General features: G+C 38.7%; 1 protein-coding gene across 3 annotated transcripts in view; it reads right to left on the bottom strand.

Annotated features, from left to right (window-relative positions):
* The window catches only part of LOC127697614 (vitamin D 25-hydroxylase), a 40265-nt gene extending 19243 nt beyond the window's left edge, over positions 1-21022 (bottom strand). For 2 of the 3 annotated variants that reach the window (XM_052200881.1, XM_052200889.1), the window contains exons 1-3: positions 20775-21022; positions 2398-2539; positions 486-1118 (exon numbers count right to left, since the gene is read on the bottom strand). In XM_052200881.1, coding sequence (XP_052056841.1) covers positions 486-1118; positions 2398-2539; positions 20775-20999 — 1000 coding nt within the window. In that variant the 5' untranslated portion in view covers positions 21000-21022. The remainder of the gene's footprint in view (positions 1-485; positions 1119-2397; positions 2540-20774) is intronic. The other variant, XM_052200897.1, reaches the window with a different exon arrangement.
* Positions 21023-27695: the final 6673 nt, after the last annotated feature.

The raw sequence follows: 27695 nt of genomic DNA, 5'->3' as shown, positions 1-27695 counted from the left end.
ATATACCACCTATAGGTTAGTAATAACCAACACTCTGGGTCAAAAAAGGATTATGGATAAACAAATGATCAGCCTAGAATCAGAGTAGTGTTACTATCAGCCAGTAAAATAATGAAAAATTAGGCTTAAATAAGAAAAAACGGCATCTATATCTCAGATTTGCAGCTTCCACACACTCAACCTGTTATTTTTATAAAATGTGAATATTGATCCATTTTTAAGTTTTTTTATATGATACTGCCATTCTATAAAGATACTGCCCTTCAGATGATTTTTATTTCTTTTATTTCTTTCTTTCTTTCCTTTCTTCCTTCTTCCTTAAATTTGCATTAAAATATTAGATTTAAACACTTTAATTATGAAATATTTCCCTTCATGATTAGCACAGTTGGAGTTCCTAAAACTGCTTTATATATGACCAAATACTCTAGAGCACACATGAGCCTATATTTAAGAAGATATCATGAGGTCAAGAGTATCCTTACCTTGAATATTAGGATAAAGGGCCATGAAAAGAATTGCCCAGCGAAGCACATTGGTTGTAGTTTCAGTTCCAGCAATAATGAGTTCACCCACTGAAAAAATTAGATTCTCTTTGGAGAATGTAGATAAAGGATCATTTTGACCTTGATCCATCTCATCTAAATAGGCATCAACAAAATGGTGAGGTAAATGAGGCTTTCTTTTGACTGCAGCTTTTTCAATAAGTCCGGAGAGGAAATCATAGACCACATCTGCATTTCTAAATAGCCTTTGATGTTTTCCACAAGGTAAGATGCCAATCCATGGAAATGCATTATAAAGGAAGACTGGAGCGCTGGCAGCTAGTTCCACATTCTCACTAAATAACTCAATCATGTGCTGAAAATCAGTGTCTTCATAAGTGAATCGTTCTCCAAAAAGGATAAGGTTAGTTATGTTTGAAACAGCATTTGTTATCAGTTGCTTGAGGTCAAAAGGTCTACCTTTGTATGTTTCAATAGCATCAATTAAAGACCAAGTTTCTTCTAAGATTTTAGATTCAAAAGATTTTTGGCCACTTCCAAAATAATGAAAGCTGTTAACAGCCAATCTTCTGTGATCAATCCATCCTCTGCCATATCTAGAATTGAGTAAGCCTAAAAGAAACATATTAAAAATATTGTGTAATCCATACTTCTTTGTACTTAAAATGACGTGGAATAAAAAAACAGAAAGGAAAAATTCAAAGATGGGTAGTCAGTGATTTTAGCCCCCCAATTTTCTAAGTATATGATTGGGTCCTAGTTGGTGGTACTCAGAATCCATAGGACATGAGATAAAGCCAGTCTCTATTCCATAAGAAAGGACTGGCAGAAAAGACCTATGCTTCTCATTCTTTTACCACAATAAACTGTCTAGTCTTATGTAATCAAACACAGATGAAGTATGCCTTCATAAATCTATTATTCAGCTTTTCTCATAGACATGAGTTATAAAAGACATTTTTATGTCCTGTGGTAAAATTTAATTTTGGATTAAACATAAGTTCCCAAACCAGAAGTTGCTGTTTGGAAGAAACTAGATTTTTACAGTACAAATTTTCTTCTGTTAAAGGCATATGATACCCAACAACTCCAAAGTTAAGGATAGCTTTGAATTGTTAAAATAGTAGAAATGTTCATGTAATTAAAAAAAAAAAAACACATGAATTCAAATTTTGCTAATGTTATTATTACCTACTATTTAGGAATGTAATTAAAGTTTTAGATTATTTAAATAAGATACTAAGTTTTTCTTTGAAAGTAAGTGTGGAGGTCCATTAAAGAACACCATTAAAAACAAGGTTCTTATCTGATGTCAACATTCTACTTTGAAATAGTTTATTGCTGCTTGCTATTTCTCCTTGATTTTGTCAACTTTCAGTATTTCTCCCTTAGTGAATATGTAGTCATAAAATATGATCATTATTAAGCCATATAGAGTGCAGAGTCCCATCCTTTGTATAAACTCTACAGCTTTCCATTTATACAGCATAGTGATGAATAGTTAAGAATGCTTTAGTTTCAGTAAGATTGTACATGCTGGTCAGTCACTAAGTACACAAGATTGTCATCAAAAGGAAACTTCTGATTCATGGTGTGTGTGTGTGTGTGTGTGTGTGTGTGTGTGTGTGTGTATGTGTGTGTGTGTGTGTGTACCCCTAAACTGTTTCAGTACATATCAAGCGCTAATTCTTGAAAATTTACTTACATTTCTTAGAATTGAATGGCATTAAAACCAGAATGCAATGGTCTAAAACATTATTGAATGCAGTCTGATGGCTCCTGAAATCCAGGTTTCACAAAGTACAAAACAATTATCTGTCTATACTAAAATTATTTAAATCAAGGAATGTGACCTAAAATAGTCTCACTGAATAGTTGAAAATAAACATACCTCCCATTTTTGTCATCTTCATGAACAAAGGAAGGCATGGTCTATCTGCGAAAATTTCACTTTGATGAACAAGGCATTCCTTTACTATATCATAGCCATTTAGAACCACAGTTGATATGCCTCCAAGATCTAAACTGAAAATCTTTGAGAAGAAAAACAACATTCAAATAGCAAAATGTACAGAGAAGCCATGAAAGAATCCACATGCAAGCCTATCCCTTCTAATGTTTGCTACTTCTCTAAAAACATAAGGATTTGTTTCTTGACAATGTTTAGAGAGCATGATTAATTATAACACTCCTTATAAAATAGAAATCTTATAAGGTATGATGAAAAGAGTGCTGGCCATAGGAGGCCTGTATTCTACTTTAAGGTTTACCATTAAGTAGCTTTAATGTCACAGACAAAACAAACTTTTTGGACTTTGGTATTGTCACAGAAAATATATTTGATTTAGATACTCTATTAGGATTCATCCCATCACAAAGTATTCATTGTGTAGAAATCTCATTTTACTTTAAAGACAAATGAATGACTAACATGATATATCTATTATTATATAAGCTTGAAGTGAAGGGAGAGGATTGAGAAATGCAAAAGACAACTTGAAGTTTAAACATATGTCAATTGTATTTGCCTTTCTAAATCCCAAGTTCTAAGGGAATCTAACTTTAAAGGTATGATAATCACCATGTATACATAGGTAGATATCTTTTAGTCAAGGGAAAAAATAAAGTAGGTCAACCCATGCTATACCTTACTGGAGTTGTTTGCCAAATGTTCAAGTTTGATGTTTTGTTTTTGCTTTTTTGCTGTGATAAACACCAAGACCAAAAACAACTTAGGGGAGAGAACAGTTTATTTCAGCTTATACTTCCAGAGCATAGTCCATCAAGATCTGGAAACAGTAACCATGGAGGAACTCTGCTAATTGTTTCAATCTCTGGCTCTATCTCTTAACATTGTTATACAGGACACACACACACACACACACACACACACACACACACACACACACACACTCCAGATTTCTTAGATAGGTTTCTATTGCTGTGATAAAACACCATAACTAAAAGCAACTTGGAGAGGAAAGAGTTTATTTCATGTTTCCCTTCCATACCACAATACATCATTAAAGAAAATCAGAGCAGGAATACCTGCATAGAAGGAACTGATTCAGAGGTTATAGAGGACTGTTGCTTACTGGCTTGGTCTTCTTAGCTTGTTCTACCTGAATTTTTATAGCACCCAGGACCACCAGCCCTGGGTTGGCACTGCCCACAGTGAGCTCAGTCCTCACATCAATCATCAATCAAGAAAATGTACCACAGGTTTGTCCACAGGCCAATCTGGTGGAGCCTTTTTCTCAATTGACGTTCCCTCTTCCCAAATGATTATGTCAAGTTGGCATAAAATTAAGCAGCACACTAGGGATCATGCCCTAGCCACAGTGGACTGATGAGCCCTCCCATATCAACCCTCAATCAAGAGGATCTCTTTAGATATCCTAGGATAACTCGATTGAGACAATTCTTCAATTGAGGTTCCCTTTTCCCAGGTAACTCTTGGGTGGGTCAAATTAACAATAAAGCTAGCCAAGATACGATATGTCACCTCAGGTTCACTTACAAAGTCACTCCTCTTGAATGTATTTTAGCTAAGCTCCTGTAAAAGCCTAACCCATGAAAAGCCCTGCAAAATGCTTATCACTAACCTCTTAGGAATTGAGCTTCTTACAGATAAAATACTAGGTTGAGCCTTATCTCTGTTCAAACAACTAAGGCAGATTTAATCATGGTACAGGCTGCTTCATAAGAAAACAGGAAGTCTTAGCTGATAACAAAAGTTCTTCAGGAGTAGGTCAGCAAAAGTGATACATATCAAGAGGAACTACAATCAGTCCCACCAGAGTCATTAGCACAAGGGTGGACCCTGGAACAGAGAAGTATGAGCATTTAGAATCATGGGGAAAGTGTAGATTTTGTACTGTAGCATTAGCTTTCAGAGGCCCTGGAGGTGTTTTTAACACAAAGGGACTAGCTACCAGATAAGGAAATGAGAGCTCTTTCAGTTCACAAAGTAGTACAACTGATCTTAAAGTATTTCCCCAGAAATGCATTTAATGAAATTTATAGGAAGAGGTTCCAATGCAGAAGAAAACTAAATGACTTTGCAAGAGTGGTGCAGGAGCTTGAAGTTGAAAAGTATGTTAGTACAGGATCCTTTTGGTCTTCATCTGTGCCCCTGAGTTAAGCTGGTTGCACAGCTCTCTATATCCAAATCCCACCTGGAGAAAGTTGGTCTCCCAGGAGTGCTGTCACTCCTAAGTTCACAGGCTCACAGAAGGGACAGATTCTAGTTACTGACACCAAGACCAAATAACACCAGAGATAACCAGATGTCGAGAGGCAAGAACAAGAACTTAAACAACAGAAGCAAGGGTGACCGGGCATCATCTGAACCCAGTTCTTCCACTACAGCAAGTCCTGAATACCCCCAACACACTGGAAAAGCAAGATTAGGATTTAAAATCACATCTCACAATGCTGATAGAGGACTTTAAGAAGGACATAAATAACTCCCTTAAAGAAATACAGTAGAACACAGGTAAACAAATAGAATCCTTTAAAGAGGAAACAAATAGATCCCTTAAAGATTTACAGGAAACCACAACCAAACAGGGGAAGGAATTGAACAAAACCATCCAGAATCTAAAAATGGAAATATAAACAATAAAGAAATTACTAAGGGAGACAATGCTGGAGATAGAAAAGCTAGGAAAGAGACCAGGAGTTATAGATGAAAGCATCACCAACAGAATACAAGAGATAGAAGAGAGACTCTCAGGAGCAGAAGATATCACAGAAAACATTGACACAACACTTCCTTGACAAAGTTATCATTCAGTAGAGTATCGTTCAGCTTCCATGTATATGTGGGCTTTCTATTATTTTTGTTTCTTATTGAGAACCAGCCTTAGTCTGTAGTGATCTGATAGGATGCATGGGATTATTTCAGTCTTCTTATATCTGTTAAGGCCTGTTTTGTGACTGATTATATGGTCAGTTTTGGAGATGGTACCATGAGGTGCTGAGAATAAGTTATAGTCTTTTGCTTTAGGATGAAATGTTCTATAGATATCTGTTAAATCTATTTGGTTCATAACTTCTGTTAGTTTCACTGTACAGTCTCTATTTAGTTTCTGTTTCCATGATTTGTCCATTGATAAGAGTGTGGTGTTCACGTCTCTCACTATTATTCTGTGAGGGGCAATGAGTGCTTTCAGCTTTAGTAAAGTTTCTTTTAGGAATGTGGGTGCCCTTACTTTTTTGGAGCATAGATGTTCAGAATTGAGAGTTTATCATGATAGATTTTTCCTTTGACAAGTATGAAGTGTCCTTCCTTATCTTTTTGATAACTTTTGGTTGAAAGTCAATTTGATTCCATATTAGAATAGCTACTCCAGGTTATTTCTTGGAACCATTTGCTTGGAATTTTTTTCCAGCCTTTTATTCTGAGGTAGTGTTTGTCTTTGTCACTGAGACATGTTTCCTGTATGCTGCAAAATGCTGGGCCCTGTTTACTTATCCAGTCTGTTAGTCTATGTCTTTTTATTGGGGGAATTGAGTCCATTGATATTAAGAGTTATTAAGGAATATTGATTGTTGCTTCCTGTTATTTTTGTTGTTAGAGGTGGAATTATGTTTGTGTTTCTATTTTCTTTTGGGTTTGTTGAACAAAATTACTTTCTTGCTTTTTCCTTGTGTTGGGAGTTTTCCATCTACTATCCTTTGTAGGGCTGGATTTGTGGAAAGGTATTGTGAAAATTTGTTTTTGTCATGGAATATCTTGGTTTCTCCATCTATGGTAATTGAGAGTTTTGCTGGGTATAGTACCCGAGGCTGGCATTTTTGTTCTCTTAGGGTCTGTATGACATCTGCTCAATATCTTCTAGCTTTCATAGTTTCTGATGAGAAGTCTGGTATAAATCTGATAGGTCTGCCTATATATGTTACTTGACCTTTTTCCCTTACTGCTTTTAATATTCTTTCTTTGTTTTGTGCATTTGATGTTTTATTCTATGATTTTGTTGAAGATATTTATTGGCCCTTTATGGTGGGAATCTTTGTTCTCTTCTATACCTATTATCATTAGGTTTGATCTTCTCATTGTGTCCTGGATTTCCTGGATGTTTGGGGTTAGGAGCCTTTTACATTTTGCACTTTGTCAAGGAAGAAATAAAGAAAGAAATTAAAGACTTTTTAGAATTTAATGAAAATGAAGGTACAACATACCCAAACTTATGGGGCACAATGAAAGCAGTGCTATGAGGAAAAACTCATAGCTCTTAGTGCCTCCAAAACCAACTGGAAAGAGCTTACACTTAACAGCTTGACAGCACACCTGAAAGATCTAGAACAAAAGAAGCAAATACATACACCCAAGAGGAGTAGAGGTCAGGAAATAATCAAACTCAGGGCTGAAATCAACCAATTAGAAACAAAAAGAAATATACAAAGAATCAACAAAACTAGGAGCTGGTTTTTTGAGATAATCAACAAGACAGATGAACCCTTAGCCTGAATAACTAGAGGGCACAGAGACAGTATCCAAATTAACATAATCAGAAATAAAAGGAACCGAAGAAATTAAAAAAAATCATCAGATCCAACTATAAAAGCTTATACTTGACAAAAACTGGAAAATCTGGATGAAATGGACAATTTTCTAGACAGGTACCAAAGTTAAAACAGGATCAAATAAATCATCTAAACTGTTCTATAACATCTAAAGAAATAGTAGCAGTCATTGGAAGTTTCCCAACCAAAAACAGCCCAGGACCAGATGATTTCAGTGCAGAATTTTATCAGACCTTCAAAGAAGACCTAATATTAAAACTCTTTAAACTATTCCATAAATTAGAAACAGAAGGAACACTACCCAATTGGTCCTATGAAGCCACAATTATGCTTATACCTAAACCAAACAAAGAACCAACAAAGAAAGAGAACTTCAGACTAATTTTACTTGAGAATATCAATGTGGAAATACTCAATAAAATTCTTTCCAAACGAATCCAAGAACACATCGAAATGATCATCCATCATGATCAAGCAGGCTTCATCCCAGGGATGCAAGGATGTGTCAATATCTAGAAATCCATAAGCATAATCCACTACATAAACAAACTCAAAGAAAAAAACCCACATGATCATCTCATTAGATACTGAGAAAGCATTTGACAAAATTCAACACCCCTTCATGTTAAAAGTCTTAGAAAGATCAGGAATTCAAGGCTCATACCTAAACAGAGTAAAAGCAATATACAGCAAACCAGTAGCCAACATCAAACAAAATGGAGAGAAACTTGAAGCAAACCCACTAAAATCAGGGACTAGACAAGGCTTACCACTCTCTCCCTATCTATTCAATAAAGTACTTGAAGTCCTAGCCAGAGCAATTAGACAACAAAAGGAGGTCATAGGGATACAAATTGGAAAGGAAGAAGTCAAACTATCATTATTTGCAGATGATATGATAGTATACTTACATGACCCCAAAAATTCCACCAGAGAAATCCTAAACCTGATAAACAACTTCAGCAAAGTGGCCAGATACAAAATTAACTCAAACAAATCAGTAGCCTTCCTATACTCAAAGGATAAATAGTCTGAGAAAAAAATTAGGGAAATGACACCCTTTACAATATTCACAAATAATATAAAATACCTTGGTGTGACTCTAACTAAGCAAGTGAAAGCTCTGTATGACAAGAACTTCAAGTCTCTGAAGAAAGAAATCGAAGATCTCAGAAGATGGAAAGATCTCCCATGCTCATGGACTGGCAGGATTATTATAGTAAAAATGGCCATTTTGCTGAAAACAAACTACAGATTCAATGCAATCCCCATCAAAATTCCAACTTAATTCTTCATAGAAATAGAAAGAGCAATTTGAAAATTCATTTCAAATAACAAAAAAACACAGGATAGTGAAAACTATTCTCAACAATAAAAGAGCTTCTGGGGGAATCACTATCCTTGACCTCAAGCTGTATTACAGAACAACTGTGATAAAAACTGCATGGTACTGGTATAGAGACAGGCAGGTAGATCAATGGAGTAGAACTGAAGACCCAGAAATGAACCCATACACCTATGGTTACTTGATCTTAGACAAAGGAATAAAACCATCCAGTGAAATAAAGACAGCATTTTCTTTTTTTTTAATTCGATATATTTTTATTTACATTTCAAATGATTTGATGGCTCAGCGGATAAGAGCACTGACTGCTTTTCTGAAGGTCCTAAGTTCAAATCCCAGCAACCACATGGTGGCTCACAACCATCTGTGATGAGATCTGACACCCTCTTCTGGAGTGTCTGAAGACAGCTACAGTGTACTTACATATAATAAATAATTTTTTTTTTTAAAAAAGAGCATTTTCAACAAATGGTGTGGTTCAGCTTGCAAATCAATCTATTCTTATCTCCTTAAACAAAGCTCAAGTGTAAGTGAATCAAGGACCTCCACATAAAAGAAGATACACTGAAACTAATAGCAGAGAAAGTGGGGGAAAGCCTCCAACACATGGGCACAGGAAAAAAATATGCAAAGAACTGAAGAAGTTAGTCTCCACAGAACCAAATAATCCTATTAAAAATGGGGTACAGAGTTAAACAATGAATTCTCAACTGAGAAATATCGAATGGCCGAGAAGCACCTAAAGAAATGTTCAGCATCCTTAGTCATCAGGGAATTGCAAATCAAAACACTGAGATTCCATCTCACACCAGTCAGAATGGTGTGACCAAAAACTCAGGTGACAGCAAATGCTGGCGAGGATTTGGAGAAAGAGGAACACTTCTCCACTGCTGGTGGGTCCTCAGAAAATTGGACATAGGACCAGAGGACCCAACTATATCAGTCCTGGGCATATACCCAGAAGATTCTCCAACATGTCATAAGGACACATGCTCCACTATGTTCATAGCAGCCTTATTTATAATAGCAGAGGAATAACAGAGGAATGGATACAGAAAATGTGGTGCATTTACACAATGGAATACTACTCAGCTATTAAAAACAATGACTTGGTGAAATTCTTAGGCAAATGGATGGAACTAGAAAATATCATCCTGAGTGAGGTAACCCAATCACAAAAGAACACACATGGTATGCACTCACTAATAAGTGAATATTAGCCCAAAAGTTCAGAATACCTAAGATACAATTCACAGACCAAAGGGAGCTCAAGAAGAAGGAAGACCAAAGTACGGATACTTTGATCCTTCTTAAAAGGGGGGGAACAAAATACCCATGGGAGAAGATACAGAGACAAAGTGTGGAGTAGAGACCGAAGGAAAGGCCATCCAGAGACTATCCCACCTGGGGATCCATCCCATATACAGTCACTGAATCCAGCACTTGTGGACAGGAACCTGATATAGCTGTATCCTGAGGGGCTCTGCCAACACCTGACAAATACAGAGATGGGTGCTCTCAGCCAATCATTGGACTGAGCACAAGTTCCTCAATGGAGGTGCTAGAGAAAGGACCAAAGCTGAAGGAGCTTGCAGCCCCATAGGAGGAACAACAATATGAACAAACCAGTACCCCCAGAGCTCCCAGGGTCTAAGCTACCAACCAAAGAGTACACATGGAAGGATCCATGGCTCCAGCGGCATATGTCGCAAAGGATGGCCTTGTTGGGCATAAAAGGGAGGAGAGGCCCTTGGTCCTGAGAAAGCTCGATACCCCAGTATAGAGGAATGCCAGGACAGGCAAGCGGGAGTGGATGGGTTGTGAGTAGGAGTAGGGGGAATGGGATAGGGTGTTTTCGGAGGGGAAACCAGGAAAGGGGATAACATTCAAAATGTAAATAAAGAAAATATCTAATAAGAAAAGAATGATTACTAGATTAGTAAAGCAAATTAAAAAATAAACAGTTAAAAAAAAAAGAAAAACTCAGGTGACAGCAGATGCTGGCGAGGGAGGAATATTCCTTCATTGTTGGTGGGATTGTAAGATGGTACAACCACTCTGGAAGTAAGTCTTGTGGTTCTGCAGAAAATTGGACATAGTATTACATGGTATGCACTAACTGATAAGTGGATATTAGCCCAAAAGCTCAGAATGCTCAAAATACTATTCACAGACCACATGTAGCTCAAGAATATGGAAGACAAAAGTGGATCCTTCAATCCTTCTTAGAAGAGGGAACAAAATATTCACAGGAGAAAATAGGGGGACAAAATGTGGAGCAGACTGAAGGAAAGGCCATCTAGAGACTGCCCCACCTGGGGATCCATCCCATATACAGACACCAAACCCAGACAGTATTGAGGATGCCAAGAAGTGTTTGCTGACAGGAGCCTGATATAACCTTCTCTTGAGAGGATCTGCTAGAGCCTGACAAATAGTGTTTGCAGCCAACCATTGGACTGAGCACAGGGTCCCCAATGGAGGAGTTAGAGAAAGGACTGAAGGAGCTAAAGGGGTTTGCAACCCATAGAAAAAACAATACCAACCAAGCAGAACTGCCCCCCCCCCCATAGCTCTTAGGGACTAAACCACCTCCCATAGCTCCAACAGAATATGTAGCAGAGGATGGCCTTGTTGGGCATCAATGGGAGGAGATGCCCTTGGTCCTGTGAAGGCTTGATGCCCCAGTATAAGGGAATGCCAGGGCAGGGAGGATGGAGTGGGTGGGTGGATGGGGTGCACCCTCATAGAAGCAGGGGGAGGGGGGGAATGGGATAGGGGGTTTCTGGATGGGAAACCTGGAAAGGGGATAACATTTGAAATGTAAATAAATATCTAATTAATAATAATAATAATAATAATAATGAAAAGCATGTTAGTATGAAGGCAGAACAGAGGGAGAATATATTTCAAAGAAAATCTTCACACTGTGCTTACTAGGGATTACTAAAAAAGACTCATCACTATAAAAAGATATTATATAATCTTTACTCAAGAAATTGAGATAGTCATTTCTTTTTTTTTTTTAATTGGGTATAAAACTCACCTACTTGGGTTCCTTTGTACTTAGAATACATTTTTGTATATGAGGTTGAATTAGGACAGTGTTCTCATTCAAAATACATTCTTCCATGGTCAAGGCAGCTTGGACATCCAGCATTTCACTGCGAGAGCCTGAGTCTGCTCCTCCTCTGACACAGCTCTTATATCTGTCCCCTGTGCTTCCTTACTTTTCTTTTCTTTTTTTCTTTTGTTTTCTATATTCTTTGTTTACATTCCAAATGATTTCCCCTTTCCCGGTTCCCCCCTCCCTATAAGTCCCATAAGCCCTCTTCCCTCTGCCCATTCCTCAATCAACCCCTTCCCACTTCTCTGTCCTGGTAATCCCCTACATTACATATGTAGGGGATTACATATGTTCATAGCAGCCTTATTTATAATAGCCAAGAGCTGGAAAGAACCCAGATGTCCCTCGATGGAGGAATGGATACAGAAAATGTGGTATATTTACACAATGGAGTACTACTCAGCAATTAAAAACAATGAATTCATGAAATTCTTAGGCAAATGGTTGGAACTGGAAAATATCATACTAAGTGAGGTAACCCAATCACAAAATCACAAAAGAACACACATGGAATGCAGTCATTGATAAGTGGATATTAGCCCAGAAGCTCTGAATACCCAAGACACAATTAACATATCAAATGATTCTCAAGAAGAAGAAAGGAGAGGGCCCTAATCCTGGAAAGGCTTGAGATAGTCATTCCTTAAGAGTATTGCCTCACCACAGTTCCAAAGTCAATGAGGTCAATCAACTGACTAAAACATCTAAGATAGAATCCACAATAAGTCTTTCCTTTTTTGTAAGTTTATTATCTCAAATATTTTGTTTCAGTAATGCAAAGCTGGCTTTCAAAACCTCTATACTCTGATTTAAGCCACTTGCTTTTCACCTTTATAACAAATATCACAACCACCTCCTTACTGGCCTAATTTTACTCTTGTTTTTATAGATAATGCTCATCATAACAATGCTGCTTCACGCCTTTTGTGTTTGCTGTGTTCATGGTGTGTTTTTCCCTAAGATGTTCTTATGGCCTGCCCCTTCATCTCCTTTTAAGATGTCATTGCAATGAGGCTTGCTTTGATTTATTAACTTAAAATTCAGCCCTACAGTACTACCCATTTCCATTACTCTAGTTTAGCTTCTGTTGTACCCCATGCAACTCTAAATATAATTTACTTATACTTATTTTATCTGTCTTTCCACAAATAAAATGTATGCTACCTAGAGTCAGAGATCTCTATTTTGTTCACTACTATATTGCCAGCACACATGATATTTGTGGCATATGATAACAATTGCATTATGCTGAATTAACAAATTTTGGCAGAAACATATTTAATAATATTATTATACCACCACTGGTATAATAACACTAACAACAAACAAATGTACATAGTGTTACTGCTGATAAGTGACTTATATTTTCAACCTTTTGATCTGTTTTCTCATCTGGAATACCGTCCTTGATTATCATACTACACAAACTGTATCAAGTCTTTAGAAACCTTTTTCTATTTATTTTTTTAATATATACTTTTTATTCCCTTTACTCTGAGTCATCACAGCTTATATATAACCTTCTATGACATTAACTTCATACTAGTTTGAACCTGAAACATTTTCATCTGCCTGGCTTCTAAATTTCAAATACTTTAAAAAAGACCTTTATTCATTCTTAAATTCTCCACAGAACCCCATTCAGTGCCTTGAATAAGTTCTCAAAAAAGTTTGCCATAAGATAAATGAATAAGCTGCCAATTCTGTTTGTTGTAATGCAAAATAATTATCTTTATTGCCTTTAAGAGTATTGCCTGAAAAAGTCTGACAAATCCACTTATATCAACTTTGCTAGCTATGGAATGCTGCTCAAAATCTACATTAAGAATATAATCATAGCAGAAGTTAAAACAATCAAGAATGATTCTCCAAGGAAATGGCAATTTATGCTGTTGCACATTTCTATATAAGATTGCTTAAAATAAATATGAATCGTGGGCACTGCTGTTTTCCTTTAGAAAATTATAAAGAATTAAACTCAGAGTGCACAAAAGTAGAAGTTATTTTAAAGTTCAGATTTATTTACTTTTTCTTTGACTAAACATCTCAAATTAAAAAGGGAGATAACAGAAAAATAACTCCTGTGGGAAGCAGATTCTCTGCCCTGCCAGAGACTGGAGCTTCTTCTTGTTCCCACCTGTGCCTGGAGCAGAGACCCAGCGCTGGACCATCAATGCTATCCACTACATAAACAAACTCAAAGAAAAAAACCACATGGTCATTTCATTAGATACTGAAAAAGCATTTGACAAAATTCAGCATCCTTTCATGCTAAAAGTCTTGGAAAGGACAGGAATTAAAGGCCCACATCTAAACATAGTAAAAACAATATACAGCAAACCGGTAGCCAACATCAAACTAAATGGAGAGAAACTTGAAGCAATCCCACTAAAATCAGGGACTAGCCAAGGTTGCCCCCTCTCTCCATATCTTTTCAATATAATTCTTGAAGTCCTAGCTAGAGCAATTAGACAGCATAAGGAGGTCAAAGGAATACAAATTGGAAAGGAAGAAGTCAAACTATCACTATTTGCAGATGATATGATAGTATACTTAAGTGACCCAAAAAAACTCTACTAGAGAACTCCTACAGCTGATAAACAACTTCAGCAAAGTGGCTGGCTACAAAATCAACTCAAGCAAATCAGTAGCCTTTATATACTCCAAGGATAAGCAGACTGAGAAAGAAATTAGGGAAATGACACTCTTCACAATAGCCACAAATAGCATATAGTATCTTGAGGTGACTCTAACCAAACAAGAGAAAGACCTTTATGACAAGATCTTCAGATCTCTAAAGAAGGAAATCGAAGAAGATCTCAGAAAATGGAAAAATCTTCCATGCTCGTGGATTGGCAGGATTAATATAGTTAAAATGGCCATCTTGCCTAAGGCAATCTACAGATTCAATGCAATCCCCATCAAAATCCCAATTCAGTTCTTCATAGAGCTAGAAAGAGTAATTCTCAAGTTCATCTGGAATAACAAAAAACCCAGGATAGCTAAAACTATTCTCAACAGTAAAAGAACTTCTGGGAGATGCAGTATCCCAGACCTCAAACTTTACTACAAAGCTGATCTTCAATAACAACAAAAAGCATAGAAAGCCCACATACAGGTGGAAGCTGAACAACGGTCTACTCAATGATAATGAGTAGTTATCTACTCAATGATAATTTGGTCAGGGAAGAAATAAAGAAATTAAAGACCTTTTAGAATTCAATGAAAATGAAGGCACAACATACCCAAACTTATGAGGCACAATGAAAGCAGTACTAAGAGAAAAACTCATAGCACTGAGGGCCTCCAAAAAGAAACAGAGACAGCTTACACTAACTAGCAGCTTGACAGCATATCTGAAAGATCTAGAACAAAAGCAGCAAATACACCCAAGAGGAGTAGAGGTCAGGAAACAAACTCAGGGCTGAAATCAACCAAGTAGAAACAAAGAAAACTATACAGAGTCAACAAAACTAGGAGTTGATTCTTTGAGAAAATCAAAAGATAGACAAACTTGTTATTGATGGCCTTGGTATTGCTGTATTTTGATGTTAATTCTGCTTTCCAAGTAGGGGGTAGTCTGGAACAAGGAATGAGTCACATACTCAGGTGGCTTCATGTAAACCATCCCCTAATGAGTAAAGGGATCAATCAATGGGGGAGAAGGCAGAACTTCCAGGTTGGACAGAGGAAGAGAGGAAGAGGATAGAGTTAGGAGCTTTTTGGACTGGGATAGTGAGAGGGCAAGATGCAGCTACTAGCATCTCCCGGCTTATGGCGAATCCACCATGATTTGCCACCAACAGATTTAGATTTAGTATGGCTAACAAGATTAGGATTCTAGTTGTTGTGCTCAGCAACTGAGTTACCATTGTTTCTGAACTAAGTTTGTGTGGCGTTTTCCTTCACAAGGCAGTTCAACTGGCTTCAAGAGAGAAAGGTATGGCAGCAAAGTGTGGGTTTGCCAGATGTGTACCACACAGCTGTGGGGGTTTTGAAGAATGGTGCTGGAGTGGTAGTGACCTGCCAGTGGGAACTTAGTGAGCAGGGTGGAGATGTTTCAGGAGCTCTGGGCCAGAGAGTCTCCACAAGATAAGAACAGGTAGGTGAGAGTTGGGGCAGAGAGTTGCTGGCAGTAGTGTGAGAGCTTGCCATTCTTTTTAAAATTTCCCACAACCAAAACCCTTAGCCAGACTAACCAGAGGACACAGAGACAGTATACAAATTAACAAAATCTGGAATGAAAAGGGAGACACAACAACAGAAACCAAGGAAATTCAAAATATAATCAGATCCTACTAGAAAAGTCTATACTCAACAAAACTAGAAAACCTGGATGAAATGGATGATTTTCTCGGCAGATACCAGGTACCAAAGTTAAATTAGGAGAAGATAAACCATCTAAACAGTCTAATAACTCCCAAGGAAATAAATGCAGTCATTAAAAGTCTCCCAGCCCCCCCAAAACAAAACAATACAAAACAAAACAAAACAAAACAAAACAAAAAAAGCCCAGGGTCAGATGGTTATAGTGCAGAATTCTATCAGACCTTAAAAGAAGATCTAATACCATTACTCCTCAAACTATTTCATAAAATAGAAATAGAAGGAACACTACCCAATTCGTTCTCTATGAAGCCACAGTTAAAATGATACCCATACCACAAAAAGACCCAACAAAGAAAGAAAATTATAGACCAATTTCCCTTATGAATATCGATGCAAAAATATTCAATAAAATTCTTGCAAACCGAATCCAAGAACACATGAAAACGATCATCCACCATGATCAAGTAGGCTTCATCCCAGGGATTCAGGGATAGGTCAATATATGGAAATCCATCAACATAATCCACTATATAAATAATCTCAAAGAAAAAAAAACATGTGATCATATCTCATTTGATGCAGAAAAAAACCTTTGACAAAACATAGTACCCATTCATGTTAAAAGTACTTGAGAGATCAGGAATTCAAGGTGCATACCTAAATATAATAAAAGCAATATACAGCAAACCAATAGCTAACATCAAACTAAATGGGGAGAAACTCAAAGCAATTCCATTAAAATCAGGTACTAAACAAGGCTGCCCACTGTCTCCCTACCTATTCAGTATAGTACCTGAAGTTCTACCCAGAGCAATTAGACAACAAAAAGATCAAAGATATACAAATTGGGAAGGAAGAAGTCAAGATATCATTATTCGCAGATGATATGATAGTATACATAAATGACCCTCAAAATTCTACCAGAGAGCTCCGACAGCTTCAGCAAATTAGCTGGATACAAAATTAACTAAAAAAAATATCAGTACCTTCCTATACTCAAAAGATAAAAGGGATGAGAAAGACATTAGGGAAACTATACCCTTTACAATAATCACAAATAATATAAAATATCTTGGTTTGACTCTGACCCAGCAAGTGGTCTGTATGACAAGAACTTCAAGTCTCTGAAGAAAGAAATCGAAGATCTCAGAAATTGAAAGATCTCCCTTGCTCATGGATTGGCAGGATTAATATAATAAAAATGGCCATCTTACCAAAAGTAATCTACAGATTCAATGCAATCCCCATCAAAATTCCAACTCAATTCTTCATAGACTTAGAAAGAACAATTCTCAGATTCATTTGGAATATCAAAAAAAACTAAGATAGTGAAAACTATTCTCAACAATAAAAATTTTTCTGGGGAAATCACCATCCCTGACCTCAAGCTATACTATAGAGCAATAGTGATAAAAACTACATGGTATTGGTACAGAAAACGGGAAGTAGATCAATAGAATAGAATTGAAGAGCAAGAAATAAACACACATACCTATGGTTACTTGATCTTTGACAAAGAAGTTCAAACCATTCAGTGGAAAAAAGCACTTTCAACTATTGGTGCTGGTTCAACTGGTGGTCTGCATGTAGAAGAATGCAAATTGATCCATACACAAAGGTCAAGTCCAAGTGGATCAAGGACTTCCACATAAAACCAGATACACTAAATTTAATAGAAGAGAAAGTGGGGCCAGAGCCTTGAATACTTGGGTACAGGGGGAAACTTCCTGAACAGAGAACAACAATGGGTCATGCTCTAAGATCAACAATTGACAAATGGAACCTCATAAAATTGCAAAGCTTCTGTAAAGCACAGGACACTGCCAATAGGACAAAATTGCAGCACACAGATTGGGAAAAGATATTTAACAATCCTATATCCTATAGAGGGCTCATATCCAAAACATACAAAGAACTCAAGAAGGCAGACTCCAGAGAACAAAATAACCCTATTAAAAAGTGGAGTACAGAGCTAAATACAGAATTCTCAACCAAGGAAAACTTGAATGGCTGAGAAACCCTTAAAGAAATGTTCAACATCCTTAGTTATCAGGGAAATGCAAATCAAAACCCTGAGATTCCACCTCACACTAGTCAGAATGGCTACGATCAAAAATGTAGATGACAGCAGATGCTGGTGAGGATGTGAAGAAAGAGAAACACTCCTCCATTGCTGGTAGGACTGCAAGACAATAAAACTAGTCTGGAAATCAGTCTGGTGGTTCCTGAGAAAATTGGAAATAGTTCTAATTTTCCAGAAGCCCTGAAGACCCAGATAGACCGCTTCTGGGCATATACCCAAAAGCTGCTCCAATGTATAACAAGAACACATGCTCCACTATGTTCATAGCAGCATCATTTATAAGAGACAGAAGTTGGAAACAACCCAGATGTCCCTCAACAGAAAAATGGATATAGGAAATGTGGTACATTTATACTACTCAGCTATTAAAAACAAAGACCTCATGAAATTTGCAGGCAAATGGATGGAACTAGAAAATATCATCCTGAGTGAGGTAACCCAGACACAAAAAAAACCACACACAGTATGTACTCACTAATAAGTGGATATTAACCCAAAAGCTCACAATGCCTATGCTACAACTTATAAACGATATGGAGTATAGAAGGAAGGAAGACAAGGAGGTGGTGGCTCCAGTCCTGCACTGAGGGGAGAACAGTATGACTGTGGGAGATGGAAGGGGAGGGGGACAAGGGAGGGAGAAAGGAGGAGGAGGAAATAAGGGTGGCAGTGTCAGAATCTGGAGGAGGCATGAGAGAGGTGCAGAGGGTCAGGAAATTGAATAAAAATAGGTAGCAGGGGGGATGAGGAACTGGGGCTAGCCACTGGAGGCTTCCAGGACCCAGTGGGACTGACTTTAGCTGTAAAGCATATAGAAGGGGGAAACAGAACCTATGGAGATCACCTCCAGTAGACATGTACATCCTTGGTCGAGGGATGCGGCCACCCACCCATCTCTAAGTTTTTTAATCCAGAAATGTTCCTGTCCAAAGGAAGAACAGGGTCAAAAAAATGGAACAGAGATTGAAGAAAGGGTCAATCGGGGAATGGCTCCACCTGGGGACACATCATGTCTGCAGACACCAAATCAAATAGTGCTGCTGTGGTCAAGAGGCACTTGTGGACAGCAACCAAGTTTGGCAGTTCCTGGGGAGGGCCGGCCAGAAACTGACCAATGCAGATGCAGATGGTTGGAGCCAAACATCAGACTGAGCACAGGGAAACTGGTAGGGGAGCTGGCCAAAGGACTGGAGGTGCTACGAAGGATTGCAACCCCATTGGGAGATTGACATAGGCTGGCCTAACCACCCAGTTCTCCCAGAGACTAGACCACCAACCAAGGAGTGTACCTAGAGGGATCCATGGCTCCAGATACATAAGTAGCAGAATATGGCCTTGCCCCACAGAAACGGGAGGGGAGGCTCTAGGTCCTGGGAGGTTTGATGCCCCAGAGTAGGAGGATGCTGGAGTGGTGGGGCAGGAGAGTGTGTATAGGGCACTCTCATACAGGCAAAGGGAGGGCAGATGTGGAAGGCATGGTGGTTTAAGGGTAACCTGGAAATGGGATAACATAGGATGGGGGCATTGGTGGAAGGGGTAACCGGGAAGTGAGATATCATTTGAGCTTTAAACTAAGGGAATGATTAATAATAATAAAATAGGGGAAAAAAGAAAAGAAAGAAAAGTAAAAAATAAAAATTAAAAATAACTCCTAGGAACTATTTCCTATAACCTTTCTGATGTACAGAAAATAATAGTCTCCCAGTCTAAAAAAAAAATGGTTAGTATTTTAACAACTTATATTAATTTTGAAACTGTCAGAATTGGAAAATATCTCTAAGATAATAGCAAATTTTCAGGTTTTTTTTTTAATAGCTAGCATAAAAATCAAATGCAGCAGTAGTTTATAAAGAGTTAATGTTTGGTGGTTATTAAGCCTTGCAATATAATGTTTACTTTGTAATGTATGTATCCTTTTCAGTTTTGCTCCTTGCAACTTTGATGTTATCAGCACAGGTCAGGCTTATCTGATGTGCAGTAAATGGTCATCATTGTAAGCAATGCATAGTTTCCTTAGTGTACCAGAAACAAAATTATTTATGCCAAATTCTAATAAATTGAATCCAATCAACCTTTTCCTTAATGACTGTCTTCTATGCACTTACATCTTAATTTTAGCTTAATGGAACAGACTTACATTACTTGTCCTATGTGAATATTCATAGTAAATAATTCCTTTCAGTTCAAACATTTATGTAAAAAAAATTAATTTCCTATTCAATGAGAAGCCATTTCGAATCAACTGGTTTAAAGATAATTTTAAATTTGTGGGCATAATACATTTCTATTATACTGGCTGTGTGTTTCAGTGGTAGAACTGAACCTTGCCAAACCCTATGGTCAACTCCTAACACTACTAAATGAAGATATTTTTCACTCATAGTAACCAAAATCATATATAATAAGCAACACGGTTGAGTAGCTTCTTACTTCTTTTGGGTATCCTTCTAATTACCCTGATGAGGAAAATTTAGGGTTCAGAAAATTAAAGGGCAATTTTTATTTTTGGTGTTAAATCTTTTTTTTTTTTTTTATTTAATCAGCAACCTAGAATACTAACCACTGCCCTAGAAACTCACAGCGTCTTGGTTTTCCCACAAGCCCAGGGCCCATAGGGCCAAGAAGTTTCTGTCTGTGGCAGCTTAAGGGCGAGCATCTCTAGAGAGTACAGGCCACACAGCGCAAGCGCAGAAGCACAGGTAGTCTGTGGGCGGGAAACTCAAGCTGAAGTGCCTCTGGTGTGGTATTGGTGAAGAGGCTTGCAGTTGGAGGCTCGACCCTCTAAGCAGGCTTCGCTTGAGTGGCGGCAGGGTCACGGGATCCCTGGCTGCTGCTTCGGACATGGAGGCCTACCTCGCCATACACCCGGCTTTGCTTCCTCATGTAGACGTGGGGAAGATCGGCCGACAAGGCCAGGGAGCAGATGTTGCCGATAAATGGCAGCCGCGGAGGACCCGGGGGGAAGCCCGCCGGTCGTCTCTGCCTCAGGAGCTGGCGGACCACCAGCACGAATAGCAGCAGCAGGAGAGCGCCCGCGAGCGCCCCAGCGCACGCCTGGCCTCCCGGCAGCTTCAACATGGGCCCGGGCTGGGATGCGAACCAGTCGGTGAAGCGGGAGCTGGGGCGCGCCCACCAGCCCTGCCACACTCCCATTGGTCCGGCGCCCGACGGCCCGCCCTGTCTCTCCGACCATTGGTTCGTTCAGTGTGGGCTCAGAGTTAGCCAGATCCGGATTTGCTTTGCTCAGAGTCCATTTGCAAATCTTTGAGTTTGGCTTGGCACTAGGCGAGCACTGCTGTAGCGGGCACTGAGCCCCAGGGCCCCTATCCAGAATGTTATCAGTAGGCTGGTCACGTGAGCTTCGCCCTCTGGGCTCAGTGCATCTTAGCTCTTTGGACGCCTGTCCTTAAAGGGTATTGCCTGGTGTGTTTATTTTCAGTCTGTGGATAGGGAAGAGATTAGAACTGCATTCTTTAACCGAGTCTGGTAATAACCAGCACTTCCATTAGCGAGTCCACATATCGAGAGGAAAGGGAAATAACATCACTTTATTTTGCTTCACTCATCTACAATTTCACTGTTTGTCATGAGCCATTTCTCTGCGGACCCTTTGAGGATTCTGATTAGTTCAGGTCACCTATCTTTTCACCCTTCTCTGCTCCCCCAAGTCCCCATTTCTTATTTATAATCTCAGAGGTCTCTCCTTGTAGGGATAGCACTGACTGTTCAAGTTTTCTGTCTCTTACTGAGGCAGAAGCAATGATTTTATATTGCTAGTTCAGCCCACATTCCTGTTTTCTATTGGGCAATTGCTTGCAACACAGGACCTGCAGGACTTGAGACTCCTGACAACCTGCCTTCTGATTATGATTCAGCATTGGCAAAAGTTTAATAGTTCTCATTCCCTTAAGTTTTATTCATGCGACTGTTTATTGAATGCCTGCACAGTGCATGTGTCTTATACATCTAAGATACTTGGCTGGATAAGAATAGCAAAGTTCCTACAGTGTTTTTCAGGATCTCCATCCATAGACAAGCCACCTACTGTTAAAATGCTTGATATTTTATCTTGAAATATTCTTTATTATTATTAATCTTCTAGTAGGTTAGAAAAATAATGGTGAGACGTTATTACTAAACTAAGCCTTCAGTTTCACAGGATGGATATTGAGGCTGCCACTGGGAAACAGTAATGGTGGAGCACCAGGAGCATTCACTGCCTGCCACATACTTGATATGTCCCCTTCTTCTCCCACATCATTTTAAGGTTTGAAGTATCAAGTTTGGCTACAGTTTCTATACAATACAGGTGCTCCACTCAGGAGGGACCCCTTTTCCTTGTTTACTTTAAAAACAGATTAATTTCAATGCCAGGAATACTCTCCAATTTGCATTGATTAAGGAATTATTTCTTCTTTCCCTGCTACCTTAGCAGGGAGTACAGAATCACCCAGTACAGCCTATCTGACAGCACTGGTGTGCAGCTCCTCCAGTGACCTTTGGGAAATAAGAGCTAATGAGTAACTAAAGCTTGGAGCCCAGAACCTTCTCTTAAACCATTTATTTTGCTAACGCTCAGCAATGCTCACTGTGCCCTTCCTTTCATTCTCACAGCATTTGCTCTTGGAATAAAAGACACTGATCAATACTCTCTTTCTCTGTATAGCTTTTATTACCATGGGGGTGTTTAGAGGAGAGATTTCCACTGTTTCACCATGAAAATTCTGTTTTTCCTATGCGAAGTGGAATGAGTTCTTGGAGAAATGTGGACACCATATTCGGGCTTTGTCATTTCTGTGTACAGAGTGATAATAGTTACCACAGACAAAAGGATAGCCCATGATCCATCAAGATCATCTGGGGATTTTTCCCGTGTGTGTGTGTGTGTGTGTGTGTGTGTGTGTGTGTGTGTGTGTGTGTTTTGTTTTGGCATTTTGGAACTGTTTTGGTTTGAATATGGTTAGTTGTCACCAAAACTCAAGTTGAGGCTTAGCCTCCAATATGTCCCTATTGTTGGTATCTTTAAGCGATAATTATGTTGTAGAAATTCTACACTCACAAAGGGATTAATGTAGTTATCTTGGGATGTGTTCCTTACCCTGTAGAAGGTTGCTAATAAAACTAAATTGGCTTTCTGTTGATTCTTGTCTGTCCATGTCAGCTCTTCTGTAAGAGCTTGCTCCCGCTTCCCTTCCAACTTTCTCCTATGGAACTGCTTGGAGCCTTCACTTCAGAAGCCACACACAGATATTGGTCCCAAGCTCTTAGACCTATAGAACTGTACACTATGTAAAGTCTTCTCTTTGTAAGTTACCAGACCTAGCAAGAAACAGGAACAGGAGCCGACACTCTTTATCCCAAGAAGCAGTATCTGTTGTGGTCCTGGGTACTTGCTCCCTGGTGCTTACTTAGCTCAGAGTGATGTAGTAAGCACAAATTTGCCTCCTTTGCTCATTCCACTGTGTATATGCTTGGTATCTTTTATCAGAACCGAAGGAAGTGTGAAAGTGTTGAGCTGAACTGTACTAGAGCCTAAGGCAAAAGAAAAAAAATCAATAATACAGATCCTTCCTTATTAAAAATTTCATATCTTGTTCATGAATCTTGCTTTTTGATCATAAAGTGTTGTATTGAAATGCTATTTTGATTATCAGGTTTTATGGTACGCCTTTAAATTTTGCTCCCAAAGTGAACTCATTTGCCTTACTTGAGTTTGGGAGAAAGGCTATCCAAATTATGGTTTTGATTACAAAGTTGTCTGTTGGAACTGGGCTTGTATACTAGTTTTTGGTGGTATCCTAGGGGCCTGGCTCTGTCATGAGGATGGTAGTTACACCTGTAGGTAGAATGTGAAGACCCTTTTAAAATGTCTTCTTTCGGCCATTAAAAGCATCTCACCAGACCCAATTCTGAGCTTTCATTTTTACAAATTAACTTACATGAGTTAAACATTCTCTAAAACACTGATTTAGAAAGTACAGCTGTTTGTGGTGGTGCACACTTGTAGCATATGCTGATGAAGTTAAGGTAGAAGGATTGAGTTTGAGGCTAGCCTGGCCTGTATATATATAGGAGCTGGAGAGATGGTTCAACAGTTACTATCCTCTTCCAGAGGATCCAGGTTCAATTGCTAGCACACACATGGCAGGCTTACAACTGTCTGTACCTCAAGTCCCAGGGAATCTGACTCCCTGTTCTGGGACTACCATTGCTTTGCAGATCTAAAGTCAACTGAGAAATAGAAGATGCTATGCTTTCAGAGTAACACTGCTAAAATGTGCTGCACATCTATCAGGCAAAGGAGCTTGTAAGATGTTAGTTAATGTTCTGAAAAATAAATGTATATATATATACATTTAAAAGGAAATTTTATGGATGGAGATTAGAGTTTATAAACCCTGTATGTATTAAACTCACCTATAGGATTCAGGGAAGGAAAGGAAGATTACCATAAGAAACTTTTTTCTCACCAGATTTTCCTGAAGAATACATCAATTTAGAAGTCATCACTTTTCTTAGAACTGGGAGCTGTTCTTGCCTTTTTCTGAGGATAATCAGTGTACTCTTAGTATTCATTCCCTGCTAGTTTCCCCATTGGACCATTCTATGTCCTTGACATAAGAATTTGGTATTCCTTTGGTTGGATATGATGGAAACCTAAAAGTAAAAATGACAAATCACCAACAAAAAAGCAAAACACAAAACCACTTATCAACATGTTGAAAGCTCTCTCTTGAGTGTAGCAACTGAGAGTTAGAGAAGGTTTAATGTGTTTGTTCAGGATCATGTGAGGCAGCACCAGAGAGAACAGGATTTGGGGCTCTGGCTCTGCCATGTGTTATTATTTCAGTCATCCATCACAAGTGAGTGGGCACTATGAAAGGTTGAGTGCCTACTTAACTGGGGCCTGGGATTACAGTGAGCACAACTCGTGATCTCCACTCTCCTGGGGTTTGCAGTTTAATGAAGGATTCAAACATCAAATACTCACAAAAGAGTTTATGGTTGCAGCTGTATATTCTGAGGGAAAGAAGCAGATCTATCTGTGTGGATAGCACAGGAAATTGTGTTGGGTTAGTAATTATAATCTGAAATGTAGAACCAGCTTCTGCCCAGAGATTTAGCTTCCCTAAGATCATGTTCATGGCAAGGGTTACTTAGTTACTTGAGTAGCAACAGATCTTATATGAGAAACTGAATTCTAAGTAGAAAGTAAATGGAAAGTCTCTATAACAAACTCTAGTTTTTAAAATTTATGAATATCTCTCAGACTTCAAAGTCTAAATTTGAAGGCTTCTTTCTTTATCTTTGCAATTTTTTTAATAATCATTCTTATATTGTTCTCCCTTCTAAAAAACAATAGATTTGAAAAGGCAGTTTGAGCAATAGGTTAAGGTGATATTAAAAGATAACCACACTAATAATTACTGAAAGGAAGCCAATATTTTATAATAAAAAAGAAACAATAATTATAAATGTTGATGTAAAAAACCAAAGGCACAGCAGCTTGGGATTATTTACAGTAGAACCTATCAACTATGTTCATCTCCAAGGCAGAGGCCAGCAGAACACATTTTTGTCTTACCAAATGAACATCCTTGCCAAAGAAGATTAAGATTTTACGTTTTTTTTTTTTAAATTATGTTGAGACTACAATATAATTACATCATTTTCCCCTCCCTTTCCAGAAATTGAGTATGCAATGTCAAACTCAACTTGGTAGCAAGAACCTTTACCCCCGATCCATCTTGCTGTCCCAAAATTAAAGTTATCTTAAGATAATTCTAGCTTAAGGGTGCAGTGTGTGTAGTGTATATTTGAATATTTTGACTTGCTAAGTTAGAAAGAACTCAGAACATTTATAAGATTAGCCTCAGTGGAGAGAAATTCACTTAGCCTTTGTCCTCAACCAAAATAGAATTTTAATTATTGTGGAACAAAGTGAGAAATAGTTCATGTTCAGCCCTTAGAGTGACAGTCTGGGCTTACAAGTGGGCCTTCTATTGTGCCATTGGACTTAGCTCATTTTCTCAAGCAACCTTAAAAATACTGCTTTTCATAAAAACATTCAGAGGTAGCTAGCTGGTGGCACATAATGTGTGTTTCTCTGGATCCGAAGACAATTCTGAGTGTTGAATGGAGTGGCAAAGTTGCTGGGCCTGCAGGAGACAGTTGTGAGACTTGTCACAGCAGTGGCCAACTGCTTTCTCCTCCTGCCTCCCATCACATCTGCTCTGCTCAGGGCTGGCGAGCTGCCTTTATGTGCAATGTGCACCACCTCTCACACAGCGCTTGTCCTTATCACTGAGCTAAGCACTCACTGTGTGATTCCCTTCTATAACTTTTTTTCCAGTCATTCGTTTCGTGGAAACCACTCTGGATTCCTGAAGGCAGGATCTTTGTCATTCTCCTCTGGAATCACTACACTCATCCTATGCTATATGTTGAGGCTCATCCTGGGCCCTGAACCCTCGGGAGAGGGGGCTGCATAGACCTGGAATAATGTCCCCTGACAAAACACCTCCTGATTTTTTGTGCTGTTTTTTGTCTACTTGACATAAGTTAGAGTCATCAGAGAGGAAGGAGTCTTAGCTGAGGAAATGCCTTCAGGGGATCAACTAAGGTATTTTGTCAATTAGTGATCATGGAGAAGAGCCTAGCCCATTATGGGTAGCAAGCCAATAAGTAGCACCCCTTCATGGCTTCTGCATCAGCTCCTGCCTCCACATTCCTGCCCTGTGTGAGTTCCTGTCTTGACTTTCTTTGGTGATGAACAATGATATGGGAATATAAGAAGAATAAAACTTTTCTTCCTCAACTTGCTTTTTGGTCATTGTGTTCTGGTGCAGCCTTGGAAACCCTGACTATGACACCTGCTTAGAAGGTTGTGTTTTACCTCTAAGTGGACTGATCATACAGTGGCAGTGAAAAACTTTCTTCACAGCATGGATTTCTATAGACAGCAGAGACAATTGACAATTTATTCTCAGACTAGCAAGATCCCAGACTCAATATAGGCCTTTTAAAAGAAAACAGGAAAGACAGATTTCATGATGCAGGATTATAACCCTAGCTGTTGGGGAGGATGAGGTAGGGAAAATCATGAATTGAAAACCTTTATGGTCTACAGAGTGAGTTAAAGGTTAGCCTGAGTAACTTAGTGAGATCTTGTCTCAAATTGAGATGTGCAGGGGGGGCAAGTGTGCTACTCAGTCCCTAGCATGAAAGTAAAGAACTGGGAGTAGCTCACATGGTATGAAGGACGTGGTGCTCCTGTTTTCATCTCTATCCACTGAGGACTGTTACAGATCCTTTCTGCAGCTTGATCTGAGAGCTGTTTGCTAATCTTCTCTGGGATGGGTTTGTAATTTTCTTTATTACTCCTCAAACTGTCATCTTTGCACATGTCTGCTGTATTTCTGGAATGCATAAAGTAAGCTGGTATTGTAGAAATGCTGTGTAGAATTAGCAAGGCACCAACCACATTTAGAGCAACTCTATAGTATTTCGGAATTGGAAGGACCATGAGGAAGCATGATTTAGATGAAGATGTAAGTGGTAAGTGAGTTGTTCATCAACACACACCGAGTTTGTGACAAGAGCAGGAATGCCTTGTGACTCTCTGGGGTCTCTGTGACTTTTCCATCGTCCCCAGCAGCCACGCCTATATTTACAGACAGTTCAGTACCAATTAAGGATTAATATATATATTTTTTTGGTATAGAATAGAGTTTATTCAGAATAGGGGATGGGAGTTAGTGGTAGAGAGAGAGA

Source organism: Apodemus sylvaticus, chromosome 1 (assembly GCF_947179515.1).
Source record: "Apodemus sylvaticus chromosome 1, mApoSyl1.1, whole genome shotgun sequence".
In the NCBI taxonomy this organism is placed as follows: Eukaryota; Metazoa; Chordata; class Mammalia; order Rodentia; family Muridae; genus Apodemus; species Apodemus sylvaticus.
Note: the sequence above shows the minus strand (reverse complement) of the source record. Positions and strands in the feature narration are given on the sequence as shown.